Here is a 24,588-nt window from a genome sequence, read left to right on the forward strand (position 1 = left end):
AACAAGTGACTGAAAATTGATGGTGAGGAGGGTGTAGGAGATCTTGTAGGGATTGATCAAGGGCAGTGTAACTGAGAGAAATTACTGAAACCCAAATGAAGGCTGAGTATGATAGTGGGGCAAGAGGAAAGTAAAAAGAAATAGAGGAAAGAAGTAGGAGGCAAAGGACATTTATAGAGGTCTAAATACAGGCATGTACATATGTAAATATATTTATATATGATGATGGGGAAATGGATTTATGCACATATATTTATAGGTTTAGTATTAAGGAAGCAGATGGACATTGGGCCTCTACTCAAGTACTCCTTCAACACAAGAACACTTTATTCTAATAATCTGGCACTCTGAGATGCTCACCTTCCTGACACAAGTGCTGAAAACAAAGCGGTGCAAAAGCAAATGTGTTGAAGAAAGCTGATGGTGCCCAGCTATCAAAAGATATAGAGTCTGGGGTTTTAAAGGCTTGAAGATAAACAAGTGGCCATCTAGCTGAGAACCAACAAAGACCACATGGAAGAAGCACATCAGCCTGTGTGATCATGAGGTGTCCATGGGATCAGGTATCAGGCATCAAAGACCCAGAGCAAAAAATCATAACGCGAATGGGGGAGTGGGGGGGAGTGTGGAGTGGAGGTTCAAAGTCAATCTGTAGGCAATTGGACATCCCCTTACAGAAGGTCGTGGGGAGAAGATGACCAGTCAGGGTGCAGTGTAGCACCAAGGAACATACAGCCCTTTGAAGACGGAAGATCAGGCTCTGCCCCAGCACATCTGCCCTTCCCTGCCCTTCTTTGTGAACCGGAGTCACCTTTGTGAAGGGTGAATTGTAATCGATGGAACACACTTCATACTTAATCCCTCATCCCTAACCATGCCTCCCCAGGCAGTTATCAGGATCTGCTCCTTACTGGTGAAGAAGCCGAGGTTCAGAAAGGGTTATACCGCAGGAAAGAGAGTTCTGGGGGTGCAGCAGTTAAGTGCTGGACTCCTAACCGAACGGTTGCCTGTTTGAACGCACTGGGCGGCTCTCCTGGACAAAGACGTGGCCACTTACTCTCCTAAAGCTGCTGGCACAGTTCAGGGTCTTTGTAAGTTGAAATCAACTTCACAGACACACGCTGTAGGAATGGGATGGAGCCAGGAATCGAACCTGGGTCTTGCTGCCTCCAGGGTCACTTAATACCTCTCTACCCCAATCCTACGCCTTGCTACGTTTCTGGACGTAAGCTCTTTGGATCCTGGGAAGATCAGATTATATTGGTGAAAGGGCTTTGGGGGTGGGGGGTGTCATAAAATTGGAATTGCAAGAGACAATGAGTTAATCCTCCGTGAAACAGGAGGAAGGTCCACGGAAGTGATGCTCCCAAGACCCTGTATCGCATACCTGCTGAAAGAAACAGGGCATCGCATGCTGTTTTCTTAAACCCAGCCTTCGAAACGCCTATCGTGCAGGCTCTTTCCGCAGGATGAAAAACATGTCAGGATCTCAGGGGAAAATATTCTAATCACCACATTAAAATCCGAAAGCCAGCTGGGCTTCTCGTCCTCCCATCCTTCCTGTTGGTGGACGCGTAAACACGCATGGGGCCTCACGTGGCCTCCAACACGTAGCCGGGCTCTGACCCTGCAAATTCATTCCACCACCGACGCAGAGCGGAGCCCGGCAGGATGCAGAAGTGGCTTGTGCTGGCGCTCTCTCTCACCTTCCTCTCGTTCCCACCAGGTAGGTATTAACGCCACGACGTTGGCCTCTTTCTATGACTGCATGATAACTTGCAAGGATCATCTATAGCACGGTTCTTAAAAGTTCCAAATCCTATACAGTGTGTGGTGGATAGATTGGTTAATGCTGGTTCCCCACTCTTCCCTGTCCTGTCCCCACCCACCCCAGCACAGGCTTTCGGAATTGCTACCATTAGGGACACATGACGGCTCTTGAAACACAAAACAGGGATACATTTGAGTCAAATTCTCCAAGACGCGGACGCATGGTAGACAATCCCTTCTTTCACAGTTCATACGAGAGGATCCAGTGAATGTATTCTCGTTGATCTTTTTGTTCTATTGTTTTGCCGTGCACGGTCATAATATGGTCTAGAGTTCGTGCATGATTATAAAGCGTCTGTACCATTTTGCTGTCATGATAACTTTTTGTCGGGTTTCTGTGTGACGATCTCATTCAGTGTAATTTTAAGCTCACCGTTATCTCCCAATAACAGCTTTAAAGTTGATTTTTGTTTGGGAGACTAGAAAAAGTCCCATCCAGGCAAAGCCCAGGGGAGGGTGAGAAACCCTGGGCAGAGAAATGAAAAGACACCAAGTGTCACCAGGCATTAAAGGGGTACGGAGCGCCCTAGGGGCACCCTGGGCTGAGGACCACAAAGCCAGCAGTTCAAACCCACCAGCCGCTCCATGGGAGAGCGATGTGGCAGTCTGCTCCCGGAAAGACCTATAGCTTCTGAAACCCTACAGAGCAGGTCTACTCTGTCTTATAGGGTCTCTGTGTGTCGGAGTGTTTTTCCAAAGGAAGAGAATATTTCAATAGGTAAACCGGTGTCCTTGTTTAGGCTTTCCTCCGAGGTATTCCTGGTAGAAACAGTTCAACATTCCTCTGGAGACGAGTGGACTGGTCCCTTAAAAGAACTTTTGTGTGTGCCTCCTCGTTGAACTTGCAAATCTGTGGTCTCGGGATTTGTGGACTGGAGCTGAGCTCCCCATGGCTGAACCCTGCGTTTTTTTTCCCCCAGAGGCCTCCCCGATTCTGGCAGAAAAGCAGGCCAAACAGCTCCTGAGGAGCCGGCGGCAGGAGCGGCCCCCAAGCAAGCCCGGGTTCCCCGATGAGCCAATGCGGGTGAGTGCGTGGTTGGTCCACAGCAGCGGGCACTGGAGGGGCCGATGGTGGTGGGCTGGGGGCTGTTGCTAGGCGTTCATCCCAGCCCACCTCTTCCTTGCTCTCTCGGGCTCGGAGGAGCTGGGCTGGCATCCCTGGGCAACGCTGCTGGGTCTCCATTCTGCCCAGCTGCTGGGGCAGATTCCACCCTGACCTTTGGTCTCAGCTCATGGTACCCACCAGCCTGCTTTCACTGAGCTAATGTGCCGGGACTGTGGGGCGCTGACACCCTGCCACGCGGGGCCTGGCTGGTTCTGCCTGCTGTGTCTCTGTTCTGGCCTTGGCAGACGCAAGGCTGACCCCCGAGATCATCTACTCTACTCGCCCTGCGTGACGCGGGGCCCAGGCTCTGTGCTCCACGTCTCTTAGCTGCGCCTCTGTGTGGAGGCTGGGAAGGGCCGCAGCAATTTCCATCTGCACTCATTTGCAGATGCATGTGAATAACTTGATTATGTCTTTGATAAGAGGCTGATCTTAACCTAAAGTTCTGCTGGGTGATGTCAGACACGCTGGGTTTCTAAGTCTGCGGCCTTGGGGTGGGACACCTCACCCTTCGGTGCCTCAGTTTTCTCATCTCTGAAATGGGCATGATGATGGTAGTAAGTGTGTGATGATCCACCTTGGCGGCGTAGTGGTTATGAGTTGGGCTGCTAACCTCAAGGTCTGCAGTTGGAAACCTCCAGCTGCTCCTCGGTAGAAAGATGAGGCTTTCTATTCCCATAAAGAATAGAAATCCCTGGGGGCAGTTCATTCAATCCTGCTCTACAGAGTCACCGTTAGACGGAATATTAACTTGCTGGCAGTGAGTTTGATCATCCATAAAAATATAAAATAACCCTTTTAGGAGGAGAAATAATATGCCGAAAGCCCTCAAAACAGTGCTTAGCAAAGTATGGCTGTTCCCTCCCGCCGCTGCGACACCCTGGGGGCTGCGGCTGGCCGGCCTGGGTGCAAAGAGGGGAGGGCTAGGAGTGGGTTGAGGTGTCTGCTCAGCGTTGGTGGTGGAGACAGAAGGGAAGTAAGCGATCACCTGTTACGCAGATCAGTATAAAAACCAGTAGGGAGGGCCAGGCTGGGAAGTTGTGTGTGTGTGTGGTGTGCGGTGTGTGTGTGTGTGTGTGTGGTGTTTTGTGTGGGCGAAGAAAGCAGCGCCACCTCAGAATGTGTAGGGTGCCTGTGGGTGGGCACTGGAGAGGTGGACAGGGGGACAAGCCCAACAGGGTAGGATTTTGTCTTGCGTTCAGGAGACAGGCTGTGCTGAGCCCCAAAGCCTTGGTGGGGTCTCACACCGCTGCTGCCCCAGCTCCTTCGAGTCCTGCTGGTGGTGTCACTGCCTCTGCCTGACGGAGCCGCCAGTGCGAGGCTTGGGACCTTAAAATGCAGCTGCTCCAGTATGGCCCCTGCACCCACCCTTCTGAGACCCACTCTTCTGACACCCACCCTTCGGCTCATTTGCCTTTTCCTGGCTTCTGGGGTCCCCGCTCCCTCTCTGATCTCATCTTTATTCCTCTTCACTGGTACGTTCGCTCCCCAAGGCAGCCATCACCAATGATCACAGAGCTGGTGGCCGAAACAGCAGGAATCTCTTCTCTGGTAGTGACGAGACCCATGATACCAAACCAAACTCACGCCATTCCGTCCATGTGGACTCACCGCGACCCCCTGAGGGTTCCGAGACGGTAACAGTTTACGGGAGTAGAAAACCCAGCCTCTCCCCATGGAAGTTGCTGGTAGATTCAAACTGCTGACCATGTGGGTCACAGCCCAACTCGTAACCACTGCACCCCCAGGGATACCGTCAAAGATTTGAAATGCATAAGGTAGCCTCTCACACTAAACACTTACCTGGCTCCAAATGCCACTCGTGTCAAGATTGAGGAAACCTGGCCACACAAGGCCAGGCACCTTCCTCTTTTCCCCTGTGTCACGGTTGCTCACAATGACACTCACACACACAACAAGGCGTTTCCAGCAGCATATTTTTCTAGGCACGTGTTTCTTGATCTTGGCTGCACACGGGACCACATGGGGGACTTTGACAGCTGCTGCCCGGGCCCCTCTCCCAGCAGGGCTGCCTGGTGTGGGACTTGGCATTGAGTGCTTGAGGTTGTTTTTTGTGTTACTTTTTATTGTCTTTTAGGTGAAAGGTTATAAAGCAAATTCGCTGTCCATTCAACAATCCATACAGATTTTGTTTCATGACTTTGACTGCGATCTCCACACTGGAACAGCACTCTGTCCACTTCTTCCCTGTTGCATTGGTTCTTTGCTCCTGCCCCTCCTGCCTCCTGAGCTCTGCTTTGGGTAAACACAGCCCTTGCAGTCCCAGGGGCTTGGTTTTACTGAGGACTCCTCCTCCTGGGGCTATGGTTCACTTTCGAGGCTTGTCTACTGTCAGGCTGAAAGTTGATTCTTGGGGGTGGGTTCATCTCCCACCTTGAAGGATGTTTAAGGGCCACTCTTTGGGGGGTTCAACCATAATCTATCAGACCAGTTATTCTGATCTTTTTCAGTATTTTGAACTTTTTTCTACTCTCTTTTCTTCCACTCCGTCCAGGGCCTTCTATGGTGATCCTGCTCTGAGATGCCAGCAGTGGTCACCAGACACTGCCTGGTTCATTCGGTCTCAGGAGAGTGGAGGCTGTGGTTGGCATGGTCTGCTAGTCCTTTGGATGAATTGTTTTCTGAGTCACCGATTTTCTTCATGCGCCTTTGTTCCAGAGGAGGAGAGCACCAAGAGTTGGGTCTTGGCAGGCTTTGAAGATTCTAGCCGCTGCTCACCAGGTTGACCAGAGAAACACATTCATTGATACTCATATATGTGTAAGAAAGAGCTTCCTATCAGGAATAATTGGATCTTAAGAAAACATCCCAGTTCAGTCCGAATCAAGTCCATAAGTCTGATATTAGTCCATAAGTCCCTCTTTAGACTCACGCAGCTACGTGCAATGATACAGACTGTAGGAAGATCACAGGCCGGTGGGTGTTGTGGAGCCAATGACAGGGAAGCATCACAAGACTCTGAGAGAGAGAGAGAGAGAGAGAGAGAGAGAGAGAGAGAGAGAGAGAGAGAGAGAGAGCCATTTATCTCGGTTGCCCTCCATTCAAGCTGCGACCTGATTGACAGGATAAATTTCACCCACATGTTCCTACGGGAGCCATGTTGACACAAAAAACTTATCTATCACAAGAGCATTGTCTTTGCGGACTATGCTCTGCCAGTTGACCCAGGTATCATCTGAGTCTCCTTGTGGCCCCAAGGAGTCAAGGTCTTAGGGTATTTGAAAGCTCCTCAGGAGTGCCAATGCTGAGCCAAGGCTGAACATTACTGTGCTTTCTTTCTTTTAAAAATAAGTCATTTTATTTGGGTCTCTTACAGCTCTTATACAATCCATACATCACTTGTATCAAACACATTTGTACATATGTTGCCATCATCATTTTCATAACATCTTCTTTCTGCTTGAGCCCTTGATATCAGGTCCTCTCACTGTGCTTTCTAAAGGAGTGCCTTGATGGTGGAAATGTAAAGCACTTGACCACTTACCACCAGGTTGGCAGTTCAAACCCACTCATAGGCACTTGAAAGAAGGGCTTGGCGGTCCATTTCTGAAAGTCACTGCCTAGAAAACCCTCTGGGCTGTAGTTCCACTGTGAAACCTACAGGGTTGTCATGTGTTGGAAGCGACTCATGGGCTGTTAACTCTTTCGATTTTGTTTGGTAATGTACTGTAAACCTGAAAGCTAATAGGAAGCACTTAGAACACAGTTAAGTGTTAACTGAGTGATACGGAGGAGGGTAATCTGATGCAAAAGTCCTCCTTAACGTCTTGAAAGGGAGCGGTTCCACTTTGGTGGAGGTGCACCTGACCCAAACCCGGTTATTTTCAGTTGCTTCGTTTGCCTGTGAAAACCAGACTGTTAAATAGGAAGACTGAAGTAGAACCCACGTCTTCTGATTGTAGTCTTGGCAACCAATAGTGACTAGACCAGGGGGACCAAGAAATCAACTTTAGAGGAAGCGTAGCCAGAATGCGCCTCAGAAGCAAAGATGACGGTGACTTTGTCTTGACGTAGGACATGTCCTCAGGAAGGACACCCGGATCGGTAAAGTGGACGGTCAGTGAGAAGATGGAGTGGCGCTGGGCTGCAAGAATGGGCTCAAACATTGCGTAGCTTGTGCAAGCCCAGGCTATGTTTCGTCTCATCACGCTGAGCAGGAACGGAGACGAGGGTGGCACGTTAGGAGTGCAGACAGAAAGAGTGAAAAGGCAGAGTGGTAGGCAGAGTGTATGCCCAGGCAGTCCAAGATGGGCACTTAAATGACAGCTGACCTGTTTGTGTCCAGCGCATGCCCAGGTCCCATGTCCATTGCGTAGAGTCAGACCTGGAGTCAGGATGCTGTAGCACAGTCATTCAAGTCCTTGGATGAGTCTGTGTTGTACAAGAAACCCGGGATCCGAGAGGAGAGAGCTGCTAGCTCTCATGGGCAGGAAGAGGGAGTTTCAAAGGCATCTAGAGGAGGCGCCCTCCCAGATGAGGCCGGAAGGATGAGGGGAGTCTTCAGATAGTGGAGGGGCAGCGATGAGCTGGGAAGAGTATTCTACCTGGTAAAATTCTAGGCTCTCTCCATGCACTAACTAGCTGTGGGCTTTAGACAAAGCATTTCCTTTTTTTGGAGCCTCGCCGCCTCATCAATACAATACAGAGCTTTGTCTAGAATCTGATCTAGGAAATTCCTTCCAAGGCTCAGAAAGTGCTTTGTGGGGCTGACACACATTTCCCGGTCCAGCCTGAAGCTTGGAGGGAAGAGTCACAGGCAGCATGCTGCAAACATGTCTGAGGAGCCCAGAGGCTTTATCGGGAAGGTTCTGGCTACAAAAACAATAACCTCCTCTTTGAATACTGGCCCAGCCTCAGCTGCACAGACACCTGAACTTATGGTGTGTCTGCCTTCTCTCTTTGGGTTTTCATTGTTGACTTTTCCTTTTAAGGAACTCGCTGAAAGCAGAACTAAAAAGTCCAATCACCTGTCATGGAAAATGAGATTTATTCATTTTAAGTGAATAGCTGACTGTCAAGAAAAATCCTGGCTATGGGCTTGCAGTTGAGTCCGAGTACACGGTACGCAGGAAGAAGCCCAGACAGTGAATAGACTTGACACATTGTGAGCGTAGTCTTGGCAAAGAACACTGAATAATAAATAAGAATAGGGAATACTGAACATGCCAGAAGGACCCACAAATCAGTCTTGGAGGAAGTACAACAAATGCTCCTTAGAAGCAAAGATAGTGAGACTTTGTTTTTCTGACTTGGGACGTGTCATTGGTAAAGAATGGCACCATATTGACTGGCAGGTCTTGAAGAGGCAGGTCCTCTGGCTGCAGGAAGGCCAAGCATGGGCTGTAAAATGACTCACTTCTTGGGAGCCTGGGAATGAAAGAGTTAAGTGTCCAGGGCCTCCGTTGTGGGGTCCACACCTTCCTTCTGTTTGCCTCCTTCCTGTCTTCCTTCTTTCTCTGCACCAGCCAGGAAGCAGGACCACTCTGCTGCTTACAACTGTGAACGGGAGGAGGTATGTGTCCCCCTGTGTATTTGGGCACGTGGGTGAGGGTTTCTCTGTGTACATGAATGTAGAGGAATGTGTTTCCAACAAGTTCATGGGAAAATGGAATGAAGGGAGGGTGGAATTTCCCCAACAACTTTTTGAAGCCCCCGTGTGTACGTGTGTGTGTGTGTGTGTGTCGGGGTGGGGGGCAGCATATGAAGGGATTTCAAAAAAGTTCATGGAACAATGGAATGAAATGATAACAGGATTTCTCCCTGAACTTTCAGGAATCCCCTCTTGTATGTGCGTGAGGGTGTGCATGTGTTTCTAATTGTGGGGGTGTTTGTGTGAAGGAGTGTGGGCAGGCGTGAGTCTGTGAGGATAGGTGGGTGTGCTTGTGCATGTGGGGTGTGCACGTGAGCGGGAGGGGCCTGGCTGTGTGGGTGTGAGGAGGGATGCGAGCAGATGAGGGAGCTTGTACATGCAGATGCAGTGTGTGGGTTTTGAAGGTATGTGGGTTTAGTGGTGTGGGTGTGGATGTGAGGGAGGGTGGGAGCGTGTGTCTGCAGGAGGGTGTATGGGTAGGCTTGTGATGGTGTGTGGGTTGTGCGCGTTGGTGTGGCTAGGGGTGTGTGTGTGTGTGTGTGTATGAGCGAAGGGATGGATGTGGTGGGAAAAACCATATATATATATATATTTTTTTTTTCTCAGGAGGTCGAGATCCCAGTGTGCTCTCTTCCACTCTGACCTTGACTAGAGGAGCTGGGCTGCATGGGAGGATGGGAGACGGCAGCTGGGGTTCTCTTGGGGCACCATGAAGGTCCTTGAATGTTGGGTTTCATCTGTCCCCAGCGGGGAACTATCCAGGGGTTGTAAGCACGGGTAGTGTGATTAGATCTGTTTTACAGGAGCTGTTTCGAGCTTCAGGACACAGAACCTCTGAAAGGCCGCCTTTCATGCACTGTTGTGCATGGGAAATGGGAAATGGCATTTTTGGACAGTATACTGCACCTTCTTGCCATCGTGCCCAGGAGACAAACAGATGGACTTGGGGAAAGAATAGAGCCAGTGAGCGCTGGGTAATGCGAGTGCCTTTGGGACTGGAGCCTCTGAGACTCAGATGCCTGCCACAAGTCCAAACTCCCGAGAACTGAGTGGGTGGCTCACTGGCTTTTGCCTCTCCCTGCTGAGGGATGTTGTAAAGGGAACCTTGTCAGGGAGGGGAGAGGCCATTCACGTGTGGCGCTTTGGGGAAAGATTAAGAATCCCCAAAGAAAACAAGTAAGAGAATGTGCAATCCCCTCTCCTCATGAATCTCCATCGAGCATTGTTAGGGTCTTGACACTTGGCTTACCTATGGGCAGATGCTGGCTTCTGTGGAATGGTAGGCTTTCTGGAAACAGGCTCAGACAAGCTGCCCACACACACGAGGGCCAGGCTGTTTTGACAGCACGTCTCCTGCCAGTTCCCCGAGACAACTGCTCTTTTCTGACTGCGGTAGGAGAAGGGGAGCTGTGATGGCAGCCATCACTCCTGGGCCCCGCCCTGCCGAGGGAGGGCCAGCATCCACCCAAAGGAGGAGGCCACCTTCCTGGGACCCCTGCCTGGATGGCTCCAGGCAAGAAAGGAGGAGGGATCTTGAATGCTTGGCGCCCAGGAGGAAGAGGATGAAAGGCTCAGTGTTGAGTGACATGCAGAAGGGTTGAAGGGACACAGGGAGGCAGGCTGGGAAGGTTGGAGGGCATTAGCCGGAGACATTCCCCGTGGAAGGAAACCTACATGCATCTAGAGCAAAATTTGACATAGAGTTTGAAGTTGTTATCTATTCTGGGCTGTTATTGTTATCTTTTTCTACCCACTCCTACCAACCAACCAACCAACCAACCAACCAACCAACCCACCAACCAACCAACCAACCAACCCACCAACCAACCAACCAACCCACCAACCAACCAACCAACCAACCAACCAACCAACCCACCAACCAACCAACCAACCAACCAACCAACCAACCAACCAACCAACCAACCAACCAACCAACCCCCCCCACCCCAAATCCATTGTCCCTTGAGTCAATTCGGACTCATGGCAACCTCAGGTATCACGGAGTAGAACTGCTCTATAGGGTTTTCCGGGATGTACTAGAAGCAGGTCACCAGGTTTTTGGTGACCTCTCCATGGATTTGAACTGCCAACCTTTTGGTCAGTAGTTGAACACAAACTATTTGTGCCTGTGTACTTCTGCCATCCCCGAGCATTAGGAAAAGTCTGCTCTACATAGCATCTTCTGGGGGACTGGCGGGTGGGCAGCAGGCAGTGTTTTGTGTGGGTGAAAGGGGCTTCAGGGAAGGCAAGATTGTCCAGGAACCCAGCAGCAGCAATGATGGAGACATGGGTTTTGTGGGACCAGTTCCGGAGAATATTGCTCTGGACTTCAGAGGTTTGTGAATGTGGGGTTGTCGACCTTGCACTGTCCGGAGAGGCACACTTGGAAGGCTGGGATGTGCTGGAGGATGACCGATCTGGGAACAGCTAGGTTTCAGCTGAGGGGACCTCTCCTGGGCACAGGAAGCACAGGACCCAAAGAGGAAGAACATCTGCTTGAGGAGACGCTGTAGCAGACTGGGCTGTGTGGAATGAAGGGCTGGGTGTGTGCTTCAAGGGAACAGGGCACAGCCGGTTCTAAGCTCTCCTTGGCACGAGGGTAGCCAGGTTGACTTTCAGGGTACAGGTGAGTAGCTCCAGGGCCAAGTTGGGCTTCCCCTGGGAACCCTTTTGGCCTGTGGCATTTCAGGCTCCTCACTCCGCAGGCCTCCTGGGCCAACTCTGGGCACAGAGCACCCTTCAGTTTAAGGAGCTCTGCCTTAGAAGACTCCAAGGGTGGCTTCTGGCCTCTCTTCCCGGCACCCAGGGAGCTAGGAACCAGTTCGTGCTTGTTTTGCTTGGACACAAGGATTTGTCTTCTTTCCTGCTCTCCACTCAGCTCACGTGGCATCCCGTCTCCCAGCGTGCTTCACCCCTGATGCTGCTGCCCTCAGCGTCTTCTGCTGTCTCCTTTGCTGGAGAAAAACCAACTACACGAGACCAGTTGTTGATGAATCAGCCTGGCTCCTGGTGGCCCCATGTGTGTCAGAGTAGAACTGTGATCCACAGGACTTTCAATGGCTGATTGCGTGTGTGTGCGTGCGTGAGAGAGAGAGAGGGAGGGGCGGGGCAGGCCTTGCTTCCCAGGCACTTCGGGGAGGACGCGAACTTCCAACATGTCAGTGAGCAGCTGGGCCTGGGAACCCTTGAACTCCACAGGGACTCCTCCGTGAGACCAGGCAATGCCCAGTTTTCCTCCCAATGCTCCGCCGACTCACACCAACACTACCCATGTGAATACCCACTTCCCTAGACCCTTCCCAGCGCTTGATGTGATCCAGTTGCATGCAAAACTTTAAAACAGAAATTCAGTTTTCAAAGATAGCTCACGTACCCATTCTTTATTCATCTATATGTGTATAGGGACATGTGACCAGAGGTCTCCGGTGATATTTTCAGAGTTTTAAGGTTTGCAATAAACTTGTTCTTTCGTCTTTATACTTTGGGCTGTGAGGGTTATTTTTTAATATTCATCTATATAATGTTCACCAAAGCACCACAAATGAGTGCCAGACTGCTGTATGAATCCCAGCGCCCAGTTCCTGGCTGTCATAGGTTTGCCGAGTTTCTTAGGCTCCCTAAGCCTCAGTTTTCTCGTCTAGGAAGTGAAATATGAAGACTATGATCTTGAAGTGCCTTTCAGGCCTTGGAACTGAGCTCTCAGCCCCCAGAGGCCCTTTCTATTTTCAGCCACGAATCAACTCCAGACTCGTTGCCATCGAGTCGATGCCGACCCAGCACCCAGACAGGATGGAGGAGGAGGCGGGCTCCAGTGGCTTTCTGAGACTGTCACTCTTGAGCGGAGTAGAGAGCTTCATCTTTGGCCCGAGGAGTGGTTGGGGTTTCGAATTGCTGACCTTGTGGTGAGCAGCCTAACCCGTAACTCAGTACAGGCCTGCAAGGTGAACAGCTGACGTAGGGAGGTAGTAATCGTTAGAACCAGAGGAGGTCAAGAGAGCAGCATTCGCCCTGGGATGACGCTTGGCTAGTAGGAAGGGCCTGGAAAGAGAATGCCTGGCAGCAGGAAGCACCGGAGGAAGGGGCCTGCGTGCTGTTACATCATGGGGGCACCCATCAATGTCGCGAAGCAAAAGGTGCCCGAACTGTTGGTTGGAAAACCATTTTGCTCTGTAAACTTTGACCCAAATCACACAAAAAAGCTTAAAGGTGGATTTACTATCATAGATTGATGTGTAATATCGATCTATAATAGCTACATATTATGTCCATGGGTCTAGATTTATTATTAATTCCTGTATCATAGACTTGTCATAAGGATGAAACGAGGGAAGGCGAGCAGAACTTCGCATGGTGCCTGCCGTGTTAGCAGGCCTTTAATGCATACTTCTTGAACTACCAAAAAAACCCCAAACCTACGGAAGTCTTTGAGGAAGTCTCAGCCTGGATAGGGAGCCTTTTGCAAACCAGCTGCAAGTGATGGCTGCAGCTGCATCGCCTGCCCTTTCTCCAAGGCCGTTTATGCTCCGACCACCCAGACCTCCTCCCTGAGTCTCTAACCGGCCACCCTCTCGCCAGTTTCAGCATCTTTGCCCAGATGGTTCTCTGCCTGCAATGCCCTTCCTCCTGGTCTCTGCTGGATACTCTCCTCTTCATCGCCAGGCCCGTTCTGTTCTGTCCCTGTTCTGTTCTCTGTCAATTTGTTGGTCCCGCTCTTTCTAGAACTCACACACCAACAACACAGCCTGTTTCTACAGAGGCAGCCATGTGCCCGGGAATTTCTACAGAAAGCTCTAGAAAGGGACGCAGTAGCCTGTTAATGGCATCATCCCACTGAAGAGACCAGGATTGCAGGGCTGAGCTTAAGAACTCCATTCTTGAGGTTCGAATTTTCAACACTCACGTGACCAGTCATGACAGGTGTAATTAAAAATGAGAGTTTATGCAACTGTTATTTATCACAGAGCAGTTAGAAATCAAGAAAGATTCAAAAGAAGAAAAGAAAATCGTACTTAACAACATTGTCAAGTTTTGATATAATTCTTTGCAGTATTTTTATATAGACTTAAAAAAACGAGATCACACCGTGTCCTGGTTTTCTCTGAATATTATAGCAGATACATTTTCTCATCTTGTTTTCAATGTTGAAAAGATAAGTTTGCGGGGTCACCTGCTTTTGTTAGATCCGGGGACCATTCAAAGTTTTGACTTAGTATAAGGACACTGAATGTTTTTGTGCATAAGGTCATTGTTAACATTTTAAGTCATTTCCTAGGGATCCAACGATATGATTTTGCAACAAAAGCTTTCAGTGAACATCATCACCTTGCTTCCCAAGAGTTTCTTAACAATCCTGCTTCTGATCGCCAAGAAGGTGTTTCAGCAGAGGTTCGCGGTCAAGATGTGACGGGAGCATGAGGAGGCACGCTCAGGTGGAGGTGGGGGGAAAGGGGGGGCTCTCGCTGGGGTGGAGGGCGTGGGCCCTGCGAGGAAGGAGAATCCCGAAGCACTCGTAGGTTTCTGTCCTCACCCCGTGGGGCATCTGCCGGCTGGGAATCTGTGAGGAGCAGGGGCTTGCGCAGCTTGATGGTGTACTTCCTCTTCTTTCCAGCACCCCCCTTTACATCCCGCCTTTCTTCGACTCCCATTCAGTCTTTTTTTTTTTTTTTTAAGACTGAATGACACAAAGTGAACTTTATTTCCTGGGCAGACTGGGTGAATCCATCAGTCCCGATGGACTCAGAGGCTGTACTTTCTCTTCAGGAAGGTCGACTGGAATGGGGAGCGCTGGGCTTGGCGGGGCTTGTGTTGCTTTGAGATCTCTCAGGCTCCCCAGCTGGGCTTCAGGCTGGTCTCCCCAGAGCAGATGCCCGGGATCATTGAGAAATCTCTGGCTGTGCTGGCAGTCAGGCAGGTCTGTACTGTCCAGCGTAATCCCTTGCGGCCTGGTACAGGAAGGTGAGTCTCTGGAAGGCCTCGTGGTCCTTCACCGGCCCCGCCATCCCAGCGGCAGCCACATCGACCTCCCATGCAGTCTTGGTGAGCAACTTTCCATATAATCCTTTGCTCATCCTTGGAGACGGAAAGGACTCCGTTTCGGAGAGGCCTTCTTGGTACTGCCTCCTCTTGCCCTGAAGTAGAACATCCTTCTAGCAGAGGGGAGTCTCTGGGCGGTGCCAGCGGGCAGCGTGTTCAGCCCCTAACGACCAGGTTGGGCATTTGCGTGCGCCCAGAGGCCCTTGGGAAGAAAGGCCTGGAGATCTGCTCCCAAAGGTCCCCACCGTGGAAGACAGACCACACGGAGCACAGTTCTACGTGGACACACTGGGAGCCCCCCTGAGCTGGCGTTCACGGGGTGACGATTGGGCCAGCATAGCCCTTACAGCCGTGGGGACGTGTCTGTCCCACAACGTTGGTCTAAGCTGCTTGAGAAGACGGTCTGTTTGCTTCATTTCTCAGGCCCAGGGAGCAAGCGCCTGGTGCCCACGTTCACGGCCATTCCTTTCTTTGCTCTTCTCGGGAGGAGAGATTCTGTAGGCTATAGCTCTGCTGTTGAACCGGAAGGCGGTATCAAAGACATCTTTTCTCATTTGTCTTAAGCCTCTGCAATTCTAGGGGAGACAGTGTTTGCCAAGCGCTGGGGCGAACCATGGAAAGTCTCCGAAACGCTGACCTCCCACCTTAAACGGCGTCTTTCCTTGGGCCCTCCGGGATTGTCTTCCGAGGAGCGATTCCACTTTGGCCGGTGCTGCTTCAGGGAATCCTCTGGTTGCGCAAGCATGGACATATTCGCTTTATCGTAAGCAGTCTTTGTAAAATACGCTTTCCTGCTTAAGCCCTTGACAAATAGATGTCGTAATGCCAGTACCCTTTTGCTCCTCGTGGTCTCTGGACTGCGCTGGGGTGCCGGGGTGGTAAGTAACGCGCCCCCCTGCAGGGCCGAGCCTTCCTGTCCCAGAGCGGTGAGGGTCGCAGGCACCCTTCTGCCCAGGCGCTGGACTCGCTTTTACGAATGCGCACGCACGCTTTCCCCAAGTGTCCACAGGCTTTCAATTCCGCGCAAATGTCTCAGGAAGGATTCTGCCTTCTTGGACAGCGCTGCTGTCTTGATGGAGTCCCAGGGCACTCTGTGACTCTCCGCTGACACCAGGTTCTGGTGGACATTTCATTTCAGGATGAACACAGCAGCCTCCCGGGGACTACTTCCAACTTGCTCTCTGATGACTGCAAAACCCGTCACTTACGCCACCCCCGTTGGCAGCTGACACGGGGCGCAGCGATTGGTTTTTGTTTTACTTTCATGACTTTTTCCTCCCGGAAGAGAGGAGTCTAAAGAGGAATGAAAGCTTGTTCTCCATCGGCCCCTTCGTGCTGGGTCCGGGATCATTTTCAATGATCCCCTTTGCGGGCCGCTCCTGACTCGCCAGCTCCATTGTTGAATTTGTGGTTTCCAGCGGCTTTGCAGTTTGGCTTTTCATCTTTGACTGATGATCACTTGTAGGCCTCTGTGGTGTATTCGTTTTCCTAACATTTTAAAATAAACACCGAAACGTTAGGGAAACCAGTGCTGGCTTCTCTCCTCTCTCTCGCTCTCTGTGCATCTGTCTGGCTTGTTTTTCTTCAACAACGACCCCACTGCTGTTTAGGAGCGTGTAGCAGATCTTGAAGTTTCCGCTGATGTTCCAGTGCCTTCTCTGCTCCTTCACCCTGGGCCACCTTCATGAGCGGGTTGACGTGGGTGTCAAGGGAGCTTCCAAGAAGGATTTAGGACAAGCACGGAGAAGGAGGTCCGTTCAGGTATTCGCTCACTCAGGTTTGCCTTTTCCCAGGGCATTTTATGGAGGAGTCCTCGTGGCATAGCTGCTAACTGAGAGCGGTGGTTTGAAGCCCCCAGCTGCTCTGGGGGAGAAAGACGTGGCCGCCTGCTCTCATGGAGATTTACAGCCCTGGAAACCCCGTGGGATGTCGACTTGGTTCTTAAGGTTCCCAGGAGCTGGAATCTACAAAATAGCCATGAATTAGTTTTTCTTTTTCCTTTTGCAGGGGTGGGGGGTGAGGGGTGGACTATGTGTCAAGCACCAAGCCATGTACTAAGCCCACCTCGGTCATTGCCCTCCAGAACCAATTGAGTGTTTGACCAAAAGGGCCAGCTATTAAACCAGTCAGGATGGAAATGATTAAGTTGTAATAAAATGTACAGTACATGCCAGGTATCGATGGTGACATTTGTTACTCTCAGCCCTGCAGGTTGTTTTTCTCAATGTGACCGACAGGATCAATTCAGGCATTTTTGAGAGGATGGTGTCAGATGCTCTTATAAAGGCAACTGGCTCAATTCAATTCAAATAATTGGTCAAGAGCTTTCCTCCCAGAAAACCCCTGGACTTCCTTGATGGTCAGCTGAAGTGAGGCTGGCTGGCATACTTCCCCCGGCGTCCTCTTTATCATGTCACCAGGGGCATCTTTCAGCACCCTGACATTGACATTAAATATATGTATTTGCTTCTTTGGGATGAACTTGTTTGTCACTAAAGGCTCCAAGTCTATTTCAGTTTTACTTTCCTTCCTCTTTAAAAAAAAAAAAATCCATTCAGTCCACTGTTTAGGTTTAAGGGATAAGGAATCTGAAAGCTTTTCTTTTTGTCCAAAGAAACATATAAAAAGATATAAACACATATAAAACATAAAACACATTTTATAATCACTTTTGGTCATATAGATGTATGTGTACACACACACACACACACACACACACTCCCACTTATAATATAATCTCTGGTGGTGTAGGGGGTATGCCTGGAGCTGCTAACTGAAAGGTCAGAAGTTCGTAACCACTAGCAGCTCTGTTGGAGACAGCTGAGGTTTTCTATCCCTGTAAAGATTTACAGCCTCTGAAGCCCGCAAGGGCAATTCCACTGAGCCCTGTGGGGTCCCTCCGAGTCAGAGTTGACTCGATGGTGGTGAGAGTGGGGTGCGGGGATGTAGATGAATCCTGGTGGCACATGGGTAGGCTCTAGCTTGCCCACTGCTTGGGAGAGAGACTTGGCAACCTGCCCATGTGAGGGCTGCAGCCAGGAATCCCCGTGGGGCAGCTCTGACCTTTCACATGGGGCCGCTCTGAGTCAAAATCAACCTGGTGGCACCTAGCAGCAAGAAGCATGTGGACAGTGACATGGGTGCCATTCCCACTTATATTTTAGCCTGCACAATTCAGTGACATTGAGCCATGCCATCCCTGGTGCCACCGTCAGCGCTATTTGCTGGCATGCTTTCTTCGATCGCGGCGAACGTGGAATACCGAGACTCTTAATGCCTTGGCTGTGGATGGAGTTGGGAACCACTGCCTGCTTCCTGCTCCTGTCTCATCGTTTCTACCCACCTCTGCTGTGGCACCCTCAGGGCAAACACCAAATGCACAGAGCACCTTTGCTGCCTTGGGGAGCGTCCTGAAGATGGTTTAGACCTCTCGGTCCCCGAGGGGCGTGGCACCAAAGGTCACTGCCCTTGCCTTTCATTCAACGAGTACTGACTGAAAGCTCCCTGTGGACTTTCAACACTTTCTGGACACTCAGCCCCACCACCCCAAGGCTTGCTCAGATGATTTGCATCTAATTCTAACCCCAAAATAGCAGCTAATATTGGTTAGAGGAGCCCTAGTGGCATAGTGGTTACTTGTTAGGCTGTTAACCACAAGGTCAGCAGTTCGAAACCACCAGCTGCTCCATGGGAGAAAGGCAAAACTTTCTACTCTTGTAAAGAATTACAGTCTCGGAAACCCACAGGGGCAGTCCCACCCTATCCTGTAGGGTGGACTCGAAGGCAGTGAATTTGAGAGTTTTAATAATGAGCCGGGCGCAGGATTACTGAGGAAGGAGAGTTTTTACAGAGCCGTGGGCAGGATTAAGGACACAGCAGCCTGGGGCAAATAACTCATAAGGAGGACAGCAAGGGGCAGCAGGTTCAGTAGCGGAATCCTCGACTTCCATGAAGCTAACAGGCTCGAGTCCTGGCTAATACGCCGAGAGCACAGCCATCGCCTGCCTGCCAGCGGAAGCTGGTGTGCTGCTGACAGATTTCACTGGCGCTGCCAGATGAAGGTGGGCTCGGAAGAAAGGCCTGGAGATCTACTCAGGAAAAACAGCCGTCTCGAATCCCCTGTGGCTTACAACAGTCTGCTGTGCAATCCACAGTGGGGATGACACCGAGGCCGAGGCGGAGTATTGCCTTTCATTCATTGCTTTCACTGTGCATGGACAACAACAAGGTGAAGGGGCTAGGAGAGAGATAGAGCCCCCTGCTGTACCGCCTTGGGGAGGGAGCTGGGAGCTTGAATACAGGGGCCACGTTCTCTCTCTGCCTGTGCCAACACCTTCTGCCAGTCACACCCACCGATGGCCACTGGGCAGGGCAGAGGAGAGGTGGGGAACAGATCTGGAGGGGCAGGCAGAGACTCCTTGGCACAGAACCTCATCCAATCCTGGCAACCCACTGAAGCTAGTGCCAGCCCAATGCCCACCCTGCAGATGACAACCCAGGGCCGTGAAGCAATACTGCAGGGTCTGGGTTCGAACCAGGCCCATGGCCAGACTCAGATTTAGCTCCACATTGCTTTAGTCCCGATGCTGCCCACCTGGTGAGCCAGCAGGGAGGAAGAAGGGAGGAGGGTTAGCTTCGTAGCATTGTCCCCGGGAGATCACGGAAAAGTAAAGCAGTGCTGGGCAGTCTTTACTCCTTATTCATAAGAGTCCACACCGTTCCCCTGTTCTGCTTGGTGAGTAGTCTTCAGGCCCAGATTCCTCGGACAGGGCAGGAGTTCAGCCCCACATTCACAAGCATGGCCAGCCAGGAACCAGAGTAGCAGTGTTGGTCCCACAGGGAGCCCTCTCACCGAACGACTGGCCACAGATACACGGCTCCCTGGTGGCCTGGAGCTTAGGACATCGGGTGCATTTTGACGAGTTCAGTGAAAATTGTCACACTAACCCAAACACGTTTTAAACTGCGTGAGCCCCGAGGGAACGCGAAAGCAAAAATGAAGCCACAAAACAAAAAAGTCCAAAAGAACAGAAAACAAAATCAGCAACAACACTCCTCAAACAACACAAACTCAACTGAAAACAATCCAGGAAAAATAGATATACTTTGCAATCCATTCCTTTGCTCCCTCATTAAAAACAAAAGCAACCGCCACCACTTAGATGATGCAGACTAGTTAGAAGAGATGGCTTGACACAGCAGCTGCAGCAGTGGGCCCAGGCATAGGACCAATGAAAAAAATCATTTCATTGCGGGCTCATACAGCTGATCACAATCCACACATACATCCATTGTATCCAGCACACTTATACATTTGTGGCCATCATCATTCTCAAAGCATTTACTTTCTATTTGAGCCCATGGTATCAGCTCCTCATTTTTCCCCTCCCTCCCCCACGAACCCTTGATAATTTATAAATGATTATTTTTTTCATGTCTTACACTGTCCGATGTCTCCCCTCACCCACTTTTCTGTTGTCCGTTCCCCAGGAAGGGGCTTATATAGATCATTGTGATCAATTTCCCTTTTCTCCCCCACCTTCTCCTTACCCTTTTGGTATTTCTACTGTCATTATTGGCCCTGAGGGGGTTATCATTCCTGGATTCCCTGCGTTTCCAACTCTGATTTGTACCAGGGTACATCCTCTGGTCTAGCCGGATTTGAAAGGCAGAATTGGGGTCCTGCTAGTTGGGGAAAGGAAGTATTAAAGAAGTAGAGGAAATTGTATGTTTCATCGGTGCTATACTGCACCCTGACTGGGCATCTCCTCTCCGCGACTCTTCTACAAGGGGTTGCACAGGACCAATTAAAAAAAAATCGTTTTATTAGGGCTCATACAACTCTTATCACAATCCATACATACATCAATTGTGTAAAGCACATTTGTACATTCATTGCCCTCATCAAGTGGGCAATTAGTTTTTTTCTTTTTGAAAGCTAGCAGAGTATTGTAGAATTTATTAATAAGGCTTTTGTCTGATGTGTCATTGCTAAAGATGTTTTCCCAGTCCATGGACTCTCTTATTACTCTCTTGGTGATATACACAGGTGTTTTATCTTCAGTATATCCCACTTGTCAATTTGTGCCTCCCCTGTGTTTGTGACCTTCCCTATTTCTGATAGCCTATGTATTCCCTGTGCCAAAGTTCTCAAGTTGGTCCCAATTCCCTCATTGATGACCCTAATAGTTAGGGGTTTAACTTCAAGGTCTGTGATCCACCTTGAGTTTATTCTTGTGCATGGAGTGAGATAAGAGTCTTGCTTCATTTTTCTGCAGGTAAATATCCATTTTTTTCCCAGTACCACTTGTTAAAGAGGACAGCTGTTTCCCTTTTGATATTTTTGGAACCCTTATTAAAAACCAGTTGTCTGTATGCTGATGATTTTATTTCTGGGTTTTCTGTTCTTTTCCATTGTTCTGAGTATCTGTCATTGTACCAATACCATGCGGTTTTGACAACTGTGGCTGTATAGTATGTGCTAAAGTCAGGTAAAGCAAGCCTCATGCTGTGTCCTTCCTCTTGAGGAGTTCTCTGCTAATTCTGGGCTTCTTACCTCTCCATATGAAGTTGGTAATCAGTTTTTCCATTTCTTTGAAGAAAGATGAGGGTAATTGTATCGGGATTGCATTAAACTTATATAGTGCCTTGGACAGAGGTGACATCTTGACTATATTGAGTTTTCTGATCCACGAGCATGGGATATTCTTCCATTTGTTGAGGTCGCTCTTGGTTTCTTGTAATAGTGTTCTGTAGTTTTCCCCATATAAATATTTTGTTCTTTTAGTCAGGTATATCCCTAGATATTTCAATTTGTATTTGGCTATTGTGAAGGGTACCACCTTTTTGATCTCCTCTTCTGTGGTCTTATCCGATGTGTATAACAGTCCGGTGGACTTCTGTTTGTTGATCTTGTATCCTGCCATCCTGCCAAACTCCTCTATTGCTTCCAGTAGTTCCCTAGTGGAACTTTTGGGATTTTCCATATATAAAATCATATCATTTGCAAATAACGATAGCTTCACCTCTTCCTTCCCTAGACGAATACCTTTGATGTCTCTTCTTTGCCTTATGCTGTTAGCTAAAACCTCCAGCACGATATTAAATAGGAGTGGGGACAAGGGGCATCTTTGTCTGGTCCGCTTTTTCAGTGGGATTGTGTTAGTCTTTTCTCCATTGACTACCACTTGGCTGTTGATTTTTCATATCTAGCTTGTATTGTCTTGAGGAACTTTCCTTCCATTCCTATCTTCGCAAGTGTCTTAAATATGATTTGGTGTTGGATGTTGTCGAATGCTTTTTCTGCATCTGTCATTATTATCATGTGGTTCTTAGAGTTTTCATGTCAATGTGATGAATAATACTAATTGTCTTTCGTATGTTGAACCATCCCTGCATCCCTGGTATGAATCCCACTTGGTCATGGTGAATTATTTGTTTTATATACTTTTGTATTCTGTTGGCTAGTATTTTGCTAAGGACTTTTACACTGATGTTCATTAGGGATATTGGTTTTTAGTTCTCCATTCTTGTGGGATTCTTGCCCGGTTTTGATATCAGAGTTATACTAGCTTCATAGAAGGAGTTCGGGAGTTTGCCATCTTTTTCTATGTTCTGGAAGAGTTTGTGTAGGATTGGTGTTAGTTCTTCCCTAAATGCTTGGTAGAATTCTCCAGTGAAGCCATCTGGTCCAGGGGATTTTTTTGTTGTTAATCTGTTGATAACCTGGTCTATTTCTTCTACTTCTATGGGTCTGTTGATATTCTTGACATCCACCGAGTGTAGTGTAGGGAGGGATTGTTTTTCCAAGAATTTGTCCATGTCTTCCAAATTGTTGAATTCATTGGAGTACAATCCTTCGAAGTACTGTGTAACTGTCCTTTTGATTTCATTAAGATCTGTTGTAATGTCCCCTCTTTCATCCCTTATTCTTGCTATTGAAATTTGTTCCCTCCTTTCCTTGGTTAGGTTTCCCAGTGGTCTATCGATTCTGTTTATCCTTTCAAAGAACCAATTTTTAGTGGCATTAATTTTTTCCACAGTTTTCTTATTTTCCCTCTCCTGGATCCCAGCCCTGAATTTTATTATTTCTTTTCTTTTGCTATTAGTGGGATTGTCCTGCTGACTCTGCTCTAGTTGCTGTAAATTTTGTGCCAGTATGTCAATCGTGAGTCTCTCTTCCTTTCTCAGGTGTGCATGTATTGCTATGAACCTTCCTCTGATGACTGCCTTTGCTGTGCTCCATAATTTTTGGTACGTCGTGTGCTCATTCTCATTGGTTCCTAGAAATTTCCTAATTTCATCTCTGATCTGCACCAGTACGCACTCCTTTTGCAGTAGAGCGTTATTCATCCTCCAATTGTTTGCTCTTGTTTTCTTTGTCTTCCTTTTGTTGATTTACAACCTTATGGCACAGTGGTCAGGGAGAGAGTTCTGTATGACTTCAATGTGCTTAAATTTATGTAGATTCGCATTATGCCCCAGCATGTGGTCTATCTTCGAATATGTGCCATGGGGACTTGAAAAGAATGTGATTTTTTTGGTATTTGGATAAAAAGCTTGCACAGGACCAATTTTAAGGATGACGCAGGACCAGGCAGTGTTTCATTCTGTCCTGCATAAGGTTGCTATGAGTCGGAGCCAACTCAATGACATCTAACAAATACGATGACAATGATGACAACAACAACAACAACAACAACAACAGCTAGAGGACTTGCTGGAAACATGTAACCTTCTGGCCTAGACCATTTGTTCAAAGCTCATCAAAGCCATCCTGGGGCTCCTTGTTTTCAGATTTTGAGGATATCTTTACATGTCCGGATGATTGAATCTTGAGACGCATGTTGGTGGCTGTGTCTGCTTTGTTCCTGAGGTAAGAGGCCACTTCCCTCCATAACAAGCTGCTGTTGTTCTTTGAAGTTGTTCCCTAAAGGTGCTTGTATGGAATCCATGTGGCAGAAATGATCATACACTTGGCTGGTCACTGAAAGGTGGTGTCCCCCCTGGGTTGGGAGCACAGCTCTTCTCCGAGGCACACAGCGTATCCTGAGTTGGAACCCACATCACACAGCTGTCATCGTTGTTGCTTTAATCAACCTGTTCCTGTGATTTGTGTCCTGCATGCTCTGCAGGGTGCCTGTCATGAAATGAGGCATCTTCTGGGGCGAGATTCACAGCCCGTGGTCAAGTGCATAACCGTTGGTGCCACGATGCACCCCTCTCAATGACATAAAGCAAATAAGCAAACCAGCTCATGGCCATTGAGTCCTATAGCGACCCTAGAGGACAGGGTAGAACTGCCCCATTTGGGTTTCTGAGCCTGTAACTCTTTACAGGACTTGAAAGCCTCCTCTTTCTCTCTGGGATTGGCTAGTGGTTTCAAACAGCTGACCTTGGGAGCTAAGCAGCCCAACATGTGACCACTGCAACTTCTCAATGAGAAAAGCTCTCCACCCCCAACGACTCAGTCTTGAAGGGAGCATCCGATTGGCATGCCCGCTGGTGAGCTGAGGCACCTGACACCTGATGGGAGCTGTTGTGACAGAAGCCCTCTCTTTGGCAGGAATACATGCACTACCTGCTTCACCTGGAGCACCTCGCAGAGGAGCAGACCCTGGAGCACTGGCTGAATCCGCACTGCAAGCCGCATTGCAACAGGAATCTGGTCCACCCCGTGTGAGGCACTGTGCCCCCCCCCTCTCGGTAGGTTCCCTTATCCCAGGCCCTCTGGGTCACGGGGGTGGCGGTGGTGGGGCTGCGTGTGCTTGGGCTCAGGGTTGTGGAGAGCATGGGACCATGGGAATTGACTGGTCCCTGGATTTAGGTTGAGCAATAGCAAGTGCAGAATACCCTGACCCCATTGTGTTCCCAAGCAGCCTCAAATAGCGATGTGACTAGACTTGTGATCCAGAAAGAGCTCTTCTGGAACAGGAGTCTGGAGATGGGTGAGACTTGACCTCCTCTAGCATCTGTGGGCTCGGCCAGTGTCATTGACCCCAGGAATAGC

At 49.3% G+C, this 24,588-nt stretch overlaps 1 protein-coding gene across 1 annotated transcript; it reads left to right on the forward strand.

Annotated features, from left to right (window-relative positions):
• Positions 1-1,671: 1,671 nt before the first annotated feature.
• Positions 1,672-24,261, forward strand: C10H17orf67 (chromosome 10 C17orf67 homolog). The gene is made up of 3 exons (XM_075559635.1): positions 1,672-1,726; positions 2,751-2,854; positions 24,145-24,261. The coding sequence occupies exons 1-3, from the start codon at positions 1,672-1,674 to the stop codon at positions 24,259-24,261; spliced, it is 276 nt and encodes a 91-aa protein (XP_075415750.1).
• The last annotated feature ends 327 nt before the right edge of the window (positions 24,262-24,588 follow it).

Source organism: Tenrec ecaudatus, chromosome 10 (assembly GCF_050624435.1).
Source record: "Tenrec ecaudatus isolate mTenEca1 chromosome 10, mTenEca1.hap1, whole genome shotgun sequence".
Classification (NCBI taxonomy): Eukaryota; Metazoa; Chordata; class Mammalia; order Afrosoricida; family Tenrecidae; genus Tenrec; species Tenrec ecaudatus.